Source organism: Trachemys scripta, chromosome 4, assembly GCF_013100865.1.
Source record: "Trachemys scripta elegans isolate TJP31775 chromosome 4, CAS_Tse_1.0, whole genome shotgun sequence".
NCBI classification, from domain to species: Eukaryota; Metazoa; Chordata; order Testudines; family Emydidae; genus Trachemys; species Trachemys scripta.
This window is the reverse complement of record NC_048301.1, coordinates 61193144-61206649: the sequence shown is the minus strand read 5'-3', so window position 1 is coordinate 61206649 and position 13506 is coordinate 61193144. Positions and strand designations below refer to the sequence as shown.

General features: G+C 44.6%; 1 protein-coding gene across 3 annotated transcripts in view; it reads left to right on the top strand.

Annotated features, from left to right (window-relative positions):
- Nucleotides 1–13506, top strand: part of LTK (leukocyte receptor tyrosine kinase) — a 169277-nt gene that overhangs the window by 11242 nt on the left and 144529 nt on the right. The window contains exon 1 of one of the 3 annotated variants that reach the window (XM_034769115.1): nt 546–686. The exons of 1 other annotated variant lie outside the window; for it this stretch is intronic. In XM_034769115.1, coding sequence (XP_034625006.1) covers nt 626–686 — 61 coding nt within the window. In that variant the 5' untranslated portion in view covers nt 546–625. Of the gene's footprint in view, nt 1–545; nt 687–1222; nt 2109–13506 lie in introns of those variants that run through there. One more of the 3 variants, XM_034769116.1, reaches the window with a different exon arrangement.

Genomic DNA, 13506 nt, shown 5'->3' with positions numbered 1-13506 from the left:
TCAGAAGGTGGAAGCTAAAGCACATACCCGCTACTGTAACCCACACCTCCTGCTCCAGATGTAACCCAAGTTAGATGTAAATGGGTGTAAGTGGATCTAAGAAAGTCTAGCTGAGTGTAAGGAAATCTAAATTAGTGTAAGGAGCTCTGATTCCCCTCGCATACCAGTGTCAGCCAGAGGAGACTCAGGCCTAGGGGAATCTATTTTACAATCACCTTACATATCACCTGAATTTGGCCCACAAACTGTGTGCGTTGAGGTGAGGTGAATGGAGCAGTTCCATCGAGGCAGCTGCAGGATGAGACCGATTAGGAGAGGGAAAACACCTAATAAGATGCTGAATTCAGCTCTTCCAACTGAATGCAGATGTTTACAAAATGTATTCACGGATGCGATGCGTTAATAACTGATGTGAGTTCTGCTTCTTGGATTCGCTGCTCCGCGCAGCAGCTGCACGTACTGGGGTGAGGGGAATGGGGCGGGTTTTAGGACCCATGAGAACCTTCTTGAGCAGGAGGTGGGAATTCTTCTATAAGCCAGCAAGAGTCCAAGTCTTCCCATCAGAGCTCCTGCGGAGCCGGAGAGAGAGCTCCGCGCTGGGAGACGCACCCAGGATCCAGCAGTCATGGATTGTCTCCCGCCTCTGGCCAGCCCTCTCCAGCTGTTGCTATGGCTCGCAACGCTGGGTGAGTGAAGTAACTTATTCCCCCCCGCCTTGCCGCACAGAGTCCCTCTCACCCCCAGGCACCGAGCCCCTCCGACTTGTTTCCTGCCCCCGTTTTCTGTTAACTTTTAGTCGTGGGGCGAAGACAGCAAGGGGAAAGAAGCCGACGGTGCCATTGGCTCGCTCTTGATGGCTATGGACTGAAATGCGGGGAGGGGGGGGGGGCGTAGTTTGGGGGGGGCTGCGGCTGCGGGAGGGGAAACGACGCCGGGGGAGGAGGGGGGGCTCGGGGGGGGGGGGGGGGGCGAGGGCACAGCTTGGGGGCGATGCGGTGTAGAGGGGAGCGGTTCGGGATGCGGAGGGGAGGGTTGGGACTTCCCACTGGCCGCGGCGCTCAGGCTGAGTTTCGCAGGGAGTCTCTGTTTCGTTGCCAGCTTTGGGACCGAGCGGCAGCAGGAGGGACCAAACCGGGGTCGGAGGGGAGCTGCTAGGAGAGAAACGGGGTGGGGGGGCTCCCTCTTAGCGGGTTCGCAGGGGCAGCGAGCCACGCCACCAAAGCCTGGAAGGAAAAGGCTCCCGGTGTCCGCCAATGCGCCCCGCATTCACGCGGTGCAGGAGATACAGCCGGGAATGCAACTAGGGCCGGCGTCTGGTCGCTGGGGCTGCTGTCAAGCGAAGTAGTTGTGCTTACCAGCCTAGTACCTGATCTGACTTCCCCGGGGCGAGGGGGAACTATTGTCTTGCTCCTGCAGGGCGCTGGGTTAGGTCTTTGCTAGCTCTGGCAAAGTGCTAAAAAGACGTTGCATTTTGATTTGCATTGGGCCATTCCAGGCCAGCAGCTTGGGAGCAGGTTTCAGCATTTATTGAAATGGAGACTTCTGCTTACAAATAGCCTGGGCTGGGCCATCCATCTGTTGTGTTTCTGGCTGTGTGCTGCGGTTGGTCCCATTGGGAAGATACTATAAGTTGGCACACCCCTTGTAAGCAGAGCTGCTGTGTATTTCTTTCCTCTTTGGAGAGCCCCAGTTCTTTGGTTGCCCAGGGTCTGATTCAGAGCCATTGAGTCTTGTTTCAGTCTCTGCTTTTGGTGGAGTGGTTTTCAAACTGCTGTCTGTGATGAAATTATACTTTTTCTTATAGTGCCTGTTGGTAGGCTCCTAATTTGAAGGGTGGCTGTGCTAGAAAGAGGCAGGTAAGAAAGGTGTGTTTTAGAGGGCACAAGTAAGGAGCTAAAGGTAAACAAACATACAGTTTGTAAGCTCTGTCCTGCCATATGCCAAAAATATTCTCAATTGTCCAAGAAGTGACTGGGACACAGAGAGGTTTAACCCCCTTAGCTGCTTTTATGGGCTTCAAAAGGGCGTAATCTGCCTTGGAGAAGGAAGATCCTGAGACTCAGCCCTCCTTTCTTTTAGGGCCTGCTCCTGCTTCTGAGGGAGTCAAGGTGAGTTTTGCTGATGACTTCAGTTAAAGCAGGATTGGGCTGTTCATGGGCACTTGTTTCCTGCTGGATTTAACTGCCCTAAGTCCTGGCAGTGAAGACCGCTCCAGCCCTACACTGATTTTCTACTGTCTGCCTGGTGAAATGCACATTCCTAGTGGGCTGTGCCCTGAATGGGCTATACCAGTGTCCCTCTCTTCTGCTGGGTTTCAAAGTGCTGGTGCTTATGGGGGGGACGACCAAAAAGCTACAAAAAAGCCAGAAAATCATATGGAGGAAAGAAGCCCAAACCAGCGTGTTGCTGGGGAGGTGCATTATCAAGACCTGGGGAGAGGGAAAGAGACTTATGCTGCCTCTTCAGGGGCCAAAGTGGAGGCTATAGCCCCAAAACACTGCTTGGGAGGGCAAGGGGAAACCAGACAGAATGATTACCTAGAAAAGAGCCTATTTTTTCATCATCTGTGTTAGCAGGTTTCTCCTGGGAATTCCATGAAGGCCAATCCCCTAAGGAAGACTGGGTGCTGAGGCACTTTCTTGATAGAAAGCTGAAATGCTCTGTCAACAGAATTACAGACAAACGTATGCCCTAGCGGAGCCTCCTATTTCTAACACACTGTTTGTTCATGACTAGACCATGCAGTGATTTTACTGCCAGAGGGGCGAGTGGTGGCTTACTGGTTATGGCCGCCACTCTACAGCTAAGGCTGCGGGAACTCTTCTGTTCAAACACCTGTTTTCAACCCTTTCTATTATCTGCAGTGAAATTTTTATGGGATGGGATTTCTCAAGCTTCATTTCAGGTGAGAGAAGTTTTTTGGGTGGAAGAGTTTCAGAGTAACCTGTCCAGTCGCTTTTGACTTGTGCAACATTAGAGCAATATTGGAATTAAAGATGTGCTGTTACTAGGTATCTCCTATCAACTTTCACTTCTTAGTAACCTTCTGCTGGCAGCAGCCAGGGAGCTTTTCATGCTCTGTCTTTAGGGGTTTATCTAAACAAGAAAGTTGCACTGGTTTAACCTAATGTGGAAATTAAAACGAGTTTCCTTAAATCAGTGCAAACCTCTGTGTGGACACTCTTATTTCAGTTTGAGTGGCTTATTTCAGTTTTGCTTAAGTCGCTTGAGAACAAGTTTTAGCACCTGAAATTAAACCAGTGTAACTTGCTCACAGAGATAAGTCCTTTCTCTGACATCTGAGGCATCCAGGCATTTAGGTGTCTCTTTCCTTCCCTTCGTCTACCTGGAGGTGAACATGCTATGAGTGGAGTGAGAGGAGATAAACCCCCTCTCCTTCCTGTTGTGGAATAGCCTTCCTTTTATTAGCCCCTCAGTCTCTTTTGTGCTACCCATCACAAAGACAGGTTTGTGGTTTCATTAGACCACTCCGCTAGTCCTAGGCCAGGACAGCACCAAGTGATCCTTGAAAACTCTCGGAGGAGGAGGAGGAGGATCCAAGCTCCCTTACTAAATAGCAGCCTGTCTCTGGATATGATGTCCACCTGGGGGTGCATGGTACCAGGCACTGCTAACAGCACTGAAGGTCAAGCAGCTGAGGGAGAGTGCCAGTTGGGGATGCCTTGAAGTGGAAAGGAACAAATTTTTGGCATGAAAATTGGGGAAGTGGAGGGAATCTTTAAAGTACAATGGAACAGGTCAGGCTAACTCGAGAGGAATTCTGTTTTCAGGGAAACTCGGGAAGATGTGAAAATGAGGGATTTTCAGCCTCTCATGCAGGGAGGACACATCATGCAAACAAAGGCTGGAAGGAGGGTGGAACGAAGCAAGGGCTCACATGCACTGTTGTTTTAAAGTCTGTCTTCTAACGTGGAAGACGTGGTCCTTCAACAACTATGGGAGGCAAAGTCCAACCATTTGTCCATGTTCCTCTGTTCATTACATTGCTACAACACCGTGCTTGCAGTCCACTTAAAAACGGGGAGATTCAGTCAGAGCAATGGATGTACCAGTTCAGTGACATCACCCAAACTGCATACTGTATGTGTGGTGTGTGTGTTTGCAAGCTGTTTGTATATGTGCCTAGCTATGCATGGTGTGCTTGTATATGTATGTGCATCTACATGCTGTGTGTGAGACTACCGGTTTACTACATACTTGCATTTGTGTGCAAGTGCTTGTCTTCAGACTATAGGGGTGTGTAGCAATTGTATTAATGGTTGTTTTCTTTCCTGGAAGGAAACTCCTGCTTGTAATTCCATGTTGGATCATGGCAACATTCCTTCCCACCCCAGAAAAATAGTAATAGAAGCAAAGATAACTTCTTAAACTTGCAGTGAAAGACAGAAAAAAGTGAGGGAGGGAGAAGAGACAGATAAGCTTCCTGGAAACAGAAATAACCAGAGGGGAAATTAGAGGCTAAATTCTGATCTGATATAAATTGATGTAGCTCCTTTGACTTGAGTGGAGTTACACTGACTTATACCAGCTGAGAATCTGGCCCTAGATATTTAAAGACCCTTGATCCAAAACTAAAACTTTCTTAGCACAGTATGATTCCTGACCCAAGTGCTGGAATCACAGCAGGAAAACCACGACATTGACTACTGAACTAGACCAGGCTCACGGCCCTTCCCTGCACCTGAGCATCAGTTCCTCCCCTCTCCCTCCCATTCATCTTGCTTCCCTTCCTGTCTCCTCTCCCACATTACAGCACTGCATTCACTGTTGGCATGACAGAACCGGTTGGTGCAGAGAAACAAAAGATGGAAAGAATCCTTGTGTACAAAGCATCAGATAGGTGGCAGGTACGACAGCAGGGCTGTGTGGAACAGCAGAAAACTTAGATATCTTATGAGAGATGTGTGACAGCAGATATGACACCTGGCTGTATGAGCTGGAGGGGAATTCAAAGCCAGATAGCCAGACTGTGACCAGCACCTTTGAGGGTGCATACTGGATGAGGGTGCAAGGAGCTTTCTCTGCCCCATGTATAGGGGTCAGCCACAGCCAGAGTCTTAAGATTAGTGCCTACATATGCCTTTGAAAAAGAGACAATGGAGGTGGGACCAGAGCCTTGCACTGAATAGTGGAATTGGCTGACTGCAGGATGGAGTGTACTTCCTAATGGGTGGCACGCCCTGGGCTAGTGAGACTCTGTGATGCCCCCTATTCAGGGCTGTAACTTATCTGCATAATCCGATCCATAATGAGTGATGGTTAATGGAGAGGGAAATAACACTGGCTTAGTATAGAATTAAGGGAGATGGAGGTGGCTGTTCAATCAGCAAGAACACTGGTAGACACTGGAATGAGAGAAGAGCTCTGATTTATCTCTGTATTGAATTTCCAGGCCAAATAAAACTCCATTAAGGAGTTGGTAGTGATTCTATATTTGAGCCTTGAAGGTAGAGTTGATTGAAAAACATGAAACTCTTCACAACCATTTTTGTCAATATATTTTTCTCACTTTTCATTAAAAAAAATTTGGATGTAAAGTTTCCAACCAGCTTTACTTAAGGGAAAGAAACCTTAATGTCCTAGATTGTAACAAATAATACTAAATGCATCTATTAGAAAAGGACATTCAGAGTTAAGGTCAATATTTTTTTAGAAGTAGGGGAAACATGGAAATACAGAACTGAAGTAACGCAAACAACCTGGGACTCTTCTGTTCCCACATCCCAACTCCTCTTCCAAGTAGAGGTAGATCCGTATCGGTCATAAGCACCTCAGATTTACAGCTAGTCAGTGTCTGAAATCCCTTATCCCTTGGCATTTCACCCAGGAATGATGCCTATTTATATGTGTTCATCTACATAGTTATAGACCTACTATGCTACCAGAATATAGAGAACAAACCTGTGAGGGTATATGCGGTTTAAGATGTCCACAGCTATCCACTGTTTATATTAAAAGTTTGAAATGGTAAAATTCCCACTTTCTGGCAGAAGGGAATAAGATTGGGAAATTGGGATGGGGCTAGATGGGTTTTCAGCATGTGTATATGTAAAAGAGGAGATGTTTGCGTTCTCTCATGTTAAGGAGAACAGTCTCTGATAGTAGAGTTTGCATACACATAGATGGTGGGTGACACATTGACTAGTATACTGAGTAAGATACAAAGACAGGGGGTTAGACTAACACAGCTTATGCTGTCAGTGTTGAAAATGAAGATTATGCCTGCACAAGACTCATGATTTATTTGAGGATGTTTGAGTACCTTGACTTTGCAATTTCATCCTTTCTTGGGTTTGTTTTTGTTGTAGTTATTTAACTTTGTTTTTTCTAGATTTCCATTATTTGTGGTTTTCCTTAACTTTTCACACTACAACATTCTTTAAGTCCTCACCCCCTTAAGTGGTTAATGCATGTTTGCTACTGTAATATAAGTTTAACAAATGTCTTTCTTAGGAATTTCCTTAGGCTTTTTTAAAAGGTATTTTAAGATTTGTCCTCTGACATTTGGCTGTGTGTTATTGGTTTATGGAATCTATGTCTCTGCATTTGTAACATTTTAAAAGCACATAATTTGCCACATGAACACTTTCATGCTTTATATACCCTTCAGAACTGCTTCACATGTTCATAAGCTCTGCAAAACTGTGGGTTTGTAATCCCCATAGGCGCCTGGACAGCATTTAAAATTTCAGATCAGGAACTGGCATAAAGATTGGCACTTCAGCTATAGATTTTTAAGAAGTCATAGTAGATCCTAAAGTCTACAAACCATGATGCAATATTCACACCCGGCAACAAATGTTTGGAACTGTTGACCAAGGATTGTGGTGGAGTCTCCATCACTGACAACTTGTAAATAAAGATTGGATGGTTTTTTTTTTTTTTTTTTTTAAAGATCTGCTCTAGGAATTATTTTGGAGAAGTTCCATGGCCTGTGTTACACAGGAGGTCAGACTAGATTATCACAATGGGCTCTTTTCACTTTGGAATCTAAGAATCCGCCTCTATCTTCTTATTCAACACATCCCACTCCACTCCACTCCCAGGACCAGGAATAGAATACAGGAATCCTCACTCTCGGCCCCTGCTTTCACTCACTCATGAGACTCAACTCCACTGCCAGGAACAAAGACATGAATAGTTTTGTTCAGCCAAAATATGCATTTTTCAGAAAAAAATTATTTGCCACAACAAATAAAATGAAATGAAAACATTCCTCCGCTCTAGTTGTAAGTGAACAAAAAGTGTTACGAGAATTTCCCCAAAAAAGTAGTTCTAATTTTTCTATGCCTGATATCTCAGAAAGAGTTTGTCCAATTCACCTCAAAAATAGAAAGGAAAAAAAATTCTGGCTACAGACACTTCAGACTCTCTGCAGTAATGGGTACAAAGGAAAGATCTGAATGTTCTTCCCTACCACCCTCAAAATTAGCCTCTTGTTATCATTTTTGCATTTATTTATTATTTTTGCAGACTGGTGCCTTGGCTATCAAGGTCATTTTAAAATACATCCAGTGCAATGAAAATTCAGCTCTACTCAAGAGCTGTAATCCATTCACTTCCTGCTACCAAACACACACACTCACCCTTTCCTTTCCATGCTGTTCTTGCTGCTTCAAGGCTCTTAGAAAATACTTTCTGTTCAGTTACCTATTTTCATCTTTCATATGCTGCTCATTTTCTTTGTCTGAGAGAGCAGGGGGCAGTTTTTCTACTGCAATCCCAAAATATGCCTGTCTTTTCCAGGTCAATGTGGAAAACAATCTATTAAATTTTTTATAATACTGCAACTTCTTTTGAATCTCGTTTCTGCACTGGTACTCAGAGCTGAAAAGATGTGGAGGGAATTTACAGGAAATCATTTATTTCTTGTTCCATATTTTTCCTCCAAAATCTCTGACTCAGAAAACTCAACATAAATAGTCAACAACAATATTTTGACTAATCAGCTCATTATTACTTGAGTGCAGATGTGAGTAACGTTTAGGATGACCAGATAGCATGTGTGAAAAATCGGGACGGGGGTGGGAGGTAATACGTCCCTATATAAGAAAAAGCCCTGAATATCGGGACTGTCCCTATAAAATTGGGACATCTGGTCACCCTAGTAACGTTCATGTTAATATCCGAAGTGGCTACATCCACCTTAGGTTTCATAGCTACTGACATGAATACCATTTGTGACTGTATCAACATTAGACAAGTATCAATTTTAGTAACATTTATGACTATATTGGTCCTTCCTGTTTATTACTAATCCTCAGTAGAAGTATCCCATATTCCTGTTTCAGTGTATATGCAGTAGGAGTTGCATCCCTTACTGCATCACTAGTAGATACTGATAATTACTGAAGGAACACCGCCATGTTATGACTGGTACAAGGACTGAGCAGAAGTAATAACTGAGAAAATTAGGCTTCCAATGCTTGTCATTTATTTGCAGACAGTGTTGTTGGACATCTTTCCCACCGCCCCCTCCCAGTAAATGTAGACGTTAAAATGTAGAATTGCTGACTTTTCCAATGGACTTTTTAGGGATCATGAGGGTAAGATTAGTAGTGAGTGAATATGAAGAGGTTTAAAGTTCAGGCTACATTCAGTTAAACTCTCAAACATTCAGATGCTCAGAACTACTTGAACCTTTTGATTCTGCAAAACTGACTGGAAATCTGAGAATGAGCTTCCTCATCAGATTTTCAGGACTTCAGTGGGTGATTGTAGCCAGAAATGGCCCAAGAAGCATCTTTTTAGTGGAATTCTTCTGATTTTTGGTCCCAGCCAGAGTTTGGACATTTAAAAGAATATGAAAGGGAAAAGTTATTCAAACGCTTCAAAAATCTTAGCAGTGGTTCAGATCACATTTGATTTGGGATATGTCGGATAACATGGGAAGGATGTGATTCATGAACAGGTTCACCAAGCTCTAGGGTAGGAGGAAAAAGTGCCCAATTGGCTATTCCAATTCCATTCCACTGTGGGGAAACACATGCCAGATATGAAACTTGTTGACAAGCACACTAACCTCCCAACATCAATTTGTAACATCACCAAGACAATTTAAAAAGCCAGCAGTAGATATTTTTCTTACTATTGGGACCTGAACTTGGTTCCATGGGAGTTGATAGCAAACTACCGTCCACTTCAGTGGGTGCAAAATCAGGCCCTTTGCCTTTAAGTTTATATTGGATTTTAATTAATTTTAAAGAAATACAGAGAAACAGTAGCTTCACCAGACCTCATAGAGTCCTAAAATAAGAAATTGCTTTCCTTTTAGCCCCATGGCTGAAATAGGCAGCTGTTTTCAGATTTGACCAAGTCACAGAGAGGCTTTTGGCTAAGTAAAGAAACCTTTATGCAGCTGGGAGTGGATTGAGGCTGTTCTGAAGAGAAAAAGGGCTGGACTAGATTTCTCCTTAAAGAGAGGCAGCCAAATAGTTTAGGGCCTAGGCTTACCTTTTTGTAAACAAAAGGTTTTATATACTCTGTTCACAGAAATGTTTTCATGATTTTTGAAAAACATGTCAACCATATTAAACAAACAAAAAAAAACTTAAATATTCCTTTCTAGAGACCCCAATTCCAAAGGATTAGGCTAGTGTTTGAGAACTAGGAAGTGAAGCTCACTAGAAGCAGGAAGTGGAATTGAAGACCTACTTTCTCTTCATGAGCTGAGTGAAATATAAAGGGTAAATAAGTAGCATAAATGGTGATGGAAAAGCAGTACTGGTCAGCCCCCAAGCATTCAAGAGGTCATAAGCCAGTCTCTCCACCTACCACCTGTCTCTCCCCCCCTCCCCCCCAAAAATCATGAGATTGGCTTGAAAATCATGAGATTAAAAAATCATGTTCTTTTTATGTGCTTTCTGGTTTTTGAGCCTTACCAGTTTTTGTTTTCAAGCTTTTTCTCAACAATCCTGAAGCCCTGAACCTTTTTTAAACGAGGGCTGTGATTTTCATGTAATCACCTGACTCCAGGAACTGGGCCATTAAGAAAAACACCAAATGTCATGAGACTAGTGAGAGAATCATGAGAGTTGGCAGCACTGAGGTGATTGTAATTCTTTCAGTTTTACTAACCATACAGTGTTACTAAAAGCACATGTAGGGAACTTTTTTAAATCCGCTTTTCCTTGTTGGCCTTACCTAAAGCAGGGCAGGTGAACTGGGAAGAAGCACTAACATTTAGAACAGGGGAGTGGGAGTCCAGATTCCTGGAATCTGTTCCCAGTTCTTTCACTGACTTGCTATCTGATTTTTGGCAAGTCACTAAACCTCATTACCTCGGTTTCCCCATTTATAAAATAGGGACAATACCATCTACCACCTGCGGGTGATGTGAGCCTTAAATCCTTAATGTTTTGTGAAGCACTTTCTGACCCTCCAAAACAGGTGCAATATACAGTGCACAGCATCATTACTTTTTATATACTATGCTCTATTATCTTTTGCAAAAGTAACCCAGAACCCTGAACTCAAATTCAAGCAGATACTGGAATATTTTACTTTAAAATGTGTATTTGTCATTCTTATTTCACCATGTACCTTCTGTTACTGATACAGATTTTCAAACACGTTTCCCCTGTTACACCTGCAAAGGCAATAAAGCATCTCTTTAAAGACTCTCTCTCCACATGGCAAAACAGACTTTGGCTATCTCATGACACACCCTGTTGTATGCTGTGCCTTCAAGATAGCAGATGTAAGCAGTGGTGGAATCTCCACCCCTTTCAGTGGTGACCTGACACATTCCATGCCAGTTCTGCCATCTATGACTTTCCATTAATCTTCAGGATACAGTTTCATCTGGAGGCATGGGGATTTACACAAAGTTTAGCAGCAGGAAGAGCAAGAGGGAGAACACAGCTACAACCCCCAGGGATGGGCTTCTAGGTAGAACAGCACTGGATGCCCTTTCAAAAAGATGGGTGTCTTTTCAGTGCTGATTGCTCCTTCTTTAAGGAAGCACCCCGCTCTGGTGAGAGAGCCAAAAGATGGGAATCCTCCTCATTCTTCAGTGAATTCAGTGTTGGGTCTTGGAATCTTCCTACTAAACCTCTGCTCTGTCCTTCACTGCAGCACATGGCTTTACAGCTCTGCCTACTTCTCCTGCACCCTGCTTGTTGCCTTCTGCTGTAGCTTGTTCTCCCACTGCTAGTTTGGTGTTTCTGTAACATGGTGCACAAGAGTATCTAGCAAGTCTTCAGTGGTTAAGCTTATGTGACCGTGCCCAGTTATCACCACATTTCCTCAGTACATGTGTGTGGGCACACACCTTTTCTCCCTCTTGGTTCACTCAATCACAACTGGCTGGATCTTTACAAGAAAGTAAGGCAATTACTTAGTGTCTTCATGCCGTTAAATTTAAGCCCAGATTCTTGGCAGCAAAAAGAGAAACAAAATGTATTTTAAAAAGGGTACAATCTGCTCAGTATCTGAATGTTTGCAGACACTGCTTATGCCAGCACAGGACTTTAGCTGTGATGCAAGGGAGAAGTCGAAATCTTGGCTGCCAAATTCTTAAACTCCCTGCTGAAAATTTTGTTCAGTTTTTACATTCCAGCTTCTTAGCCTCCTCTGAGTGCTTGTTTGATTGTTTTACTGCTCTGGAATCCAGCTGGCATCAACAGGCACAGCTGTTAGGAAGCCCACATTGGGAGTCTCAGATGGATATTATGGATAGGAGCACACATTGCTGGACTTTTGGCTGGCACTGTTAGGCTTACAGTGAGATTCCAGTTTGTGTTGTGAGGAAGATCCTAGTGTTTGACTCACCTGGGATTGACAAGGCACTGCTGTGAGGAAGATCACAATACTGCGCATTTGGCTACCTTCAATTGGCAAGGAAACTGTATCCCTTTCTCTCAGACTGACCTGGCCACTGAAACAATGCCTTTGGTGGCTCCAGACTGGATTATAGCTGGGCACTCCAATTAAGTTTGATTGAAAGCCACATGGCAGTTTCATCAGGACTAGCATGCTGTAGCTTTCCACCTGACCACGACACATCAGCAGAAGCCTATCACACCAATGTCTGAGACGTGAGCTGGCTTTCCAGCAGACTTCAGATTCACTTTATGATCCTAGTCGAGCTATGAAGCCGTCATGGACAGAGATCTGGTGACCTCAAGAACTATTACTGTCTATACAACCCTCCCAAAATACACTGATCCACAAGGATACTATTATGATTACTCTTTCGGGTGCCAAGGAATAGGTATTTCTAAAGAGAACTCTTGGCCATGACCAGCACTTGAAGTGGTCTGAAAAAGATAAGGAAGCTGAAGTAAATTTTCATGTACTCTGCATACAATTCACAATTTCTTGTATACATATATTGCATTTAATTTCTAGCTCATTAAGCTAGTTCTACTTGTTTTTAAATGAGGCAACAGGCCTCATACAAATTATTAAAATGAAATACATCCTGGGAGTTCAGGGAATAGGAGCCTAGGGGATGCAATGAGATACAGTGGGGTTGTGGGGATTCTTTGGGAACAGGGGGCCTGGCAGGTGCAGTAAAATTCAGTGAGGTTGAGGAGTGGGGTTGCAGTGGGATTTGGATCTCTCAGGGGTCTTAGGTGCAGTGACATTCAGTGAGGTTGGAGTCTCTGGAGACTGTGATTCAGCAGGGTTGGGAGTCTCTGGGGCTGGGGGAGCAGTGACAGTCAGTGGGGATGGGTGGGGGCTGTCCTAGGTGTGCTGCCTTTGCCCTTCCATCCTTGCCCTGTCCCTTCCTGCTGGTCTGGCTCACAGCCTGTCCCTACTAGATGCTAGGCAGCCAGCAGGGGAGGGTCCAGGCCCCTCTGTCTTGTCCATGTGCCATCATAGGGTGACCAGATGTCCCGATTTTGGGGTCTTTTTCTTATATAGGTTTCTATTACCCCACCCCCATCCCAATTTTTCACATTTGCTGTCTGGTCACCCTATCCCCTCATGGCTTCTTCCTGCCCCTCCCCGGGTTCTAAGTTGTCGCGACCACATCTGCTGCTTCCCCAGAGACAAAAGACCTCCTGTGCATGTGATGGCCAATGAGCAGGCGGTGGCTGCCCAAGGGGGAGTAAAATGGAGGTCTGGGAACTGTCAGAGGCTGCAGCTCTGATAGAAGCTCTGCACCCTTCAGTGATCCGGCAGCACTAGCTGTGGCATTCCCTCCCTCCTACTTCCCCAGAGGTGACCAGGCTGAGCCCATGTCTCTCCTGGTGCACCACACACATTGCACCTCTTGGCAAAGGCTGTTCCTAAACCAAGGCTGCTTCAAATAAGCAAATGCCCCTTCCTCAGATTAAAAAAAAGACCTCCTTCAAACTGTTCCCATCCCCGCCCCAATGCCTGCCCCCCCTACATCTTCCATAGCATTATCTCTGACCTGTGGAGGGAGAGGAGTTAATGGTCTTGTAATGGGTATGTCCTCCTCACAGCTGATGAAAGTTAACTGGAGCCAGAGAACAATTAGTGCATCTGGTTGCCCCTGGCCCAGCTGAAGAT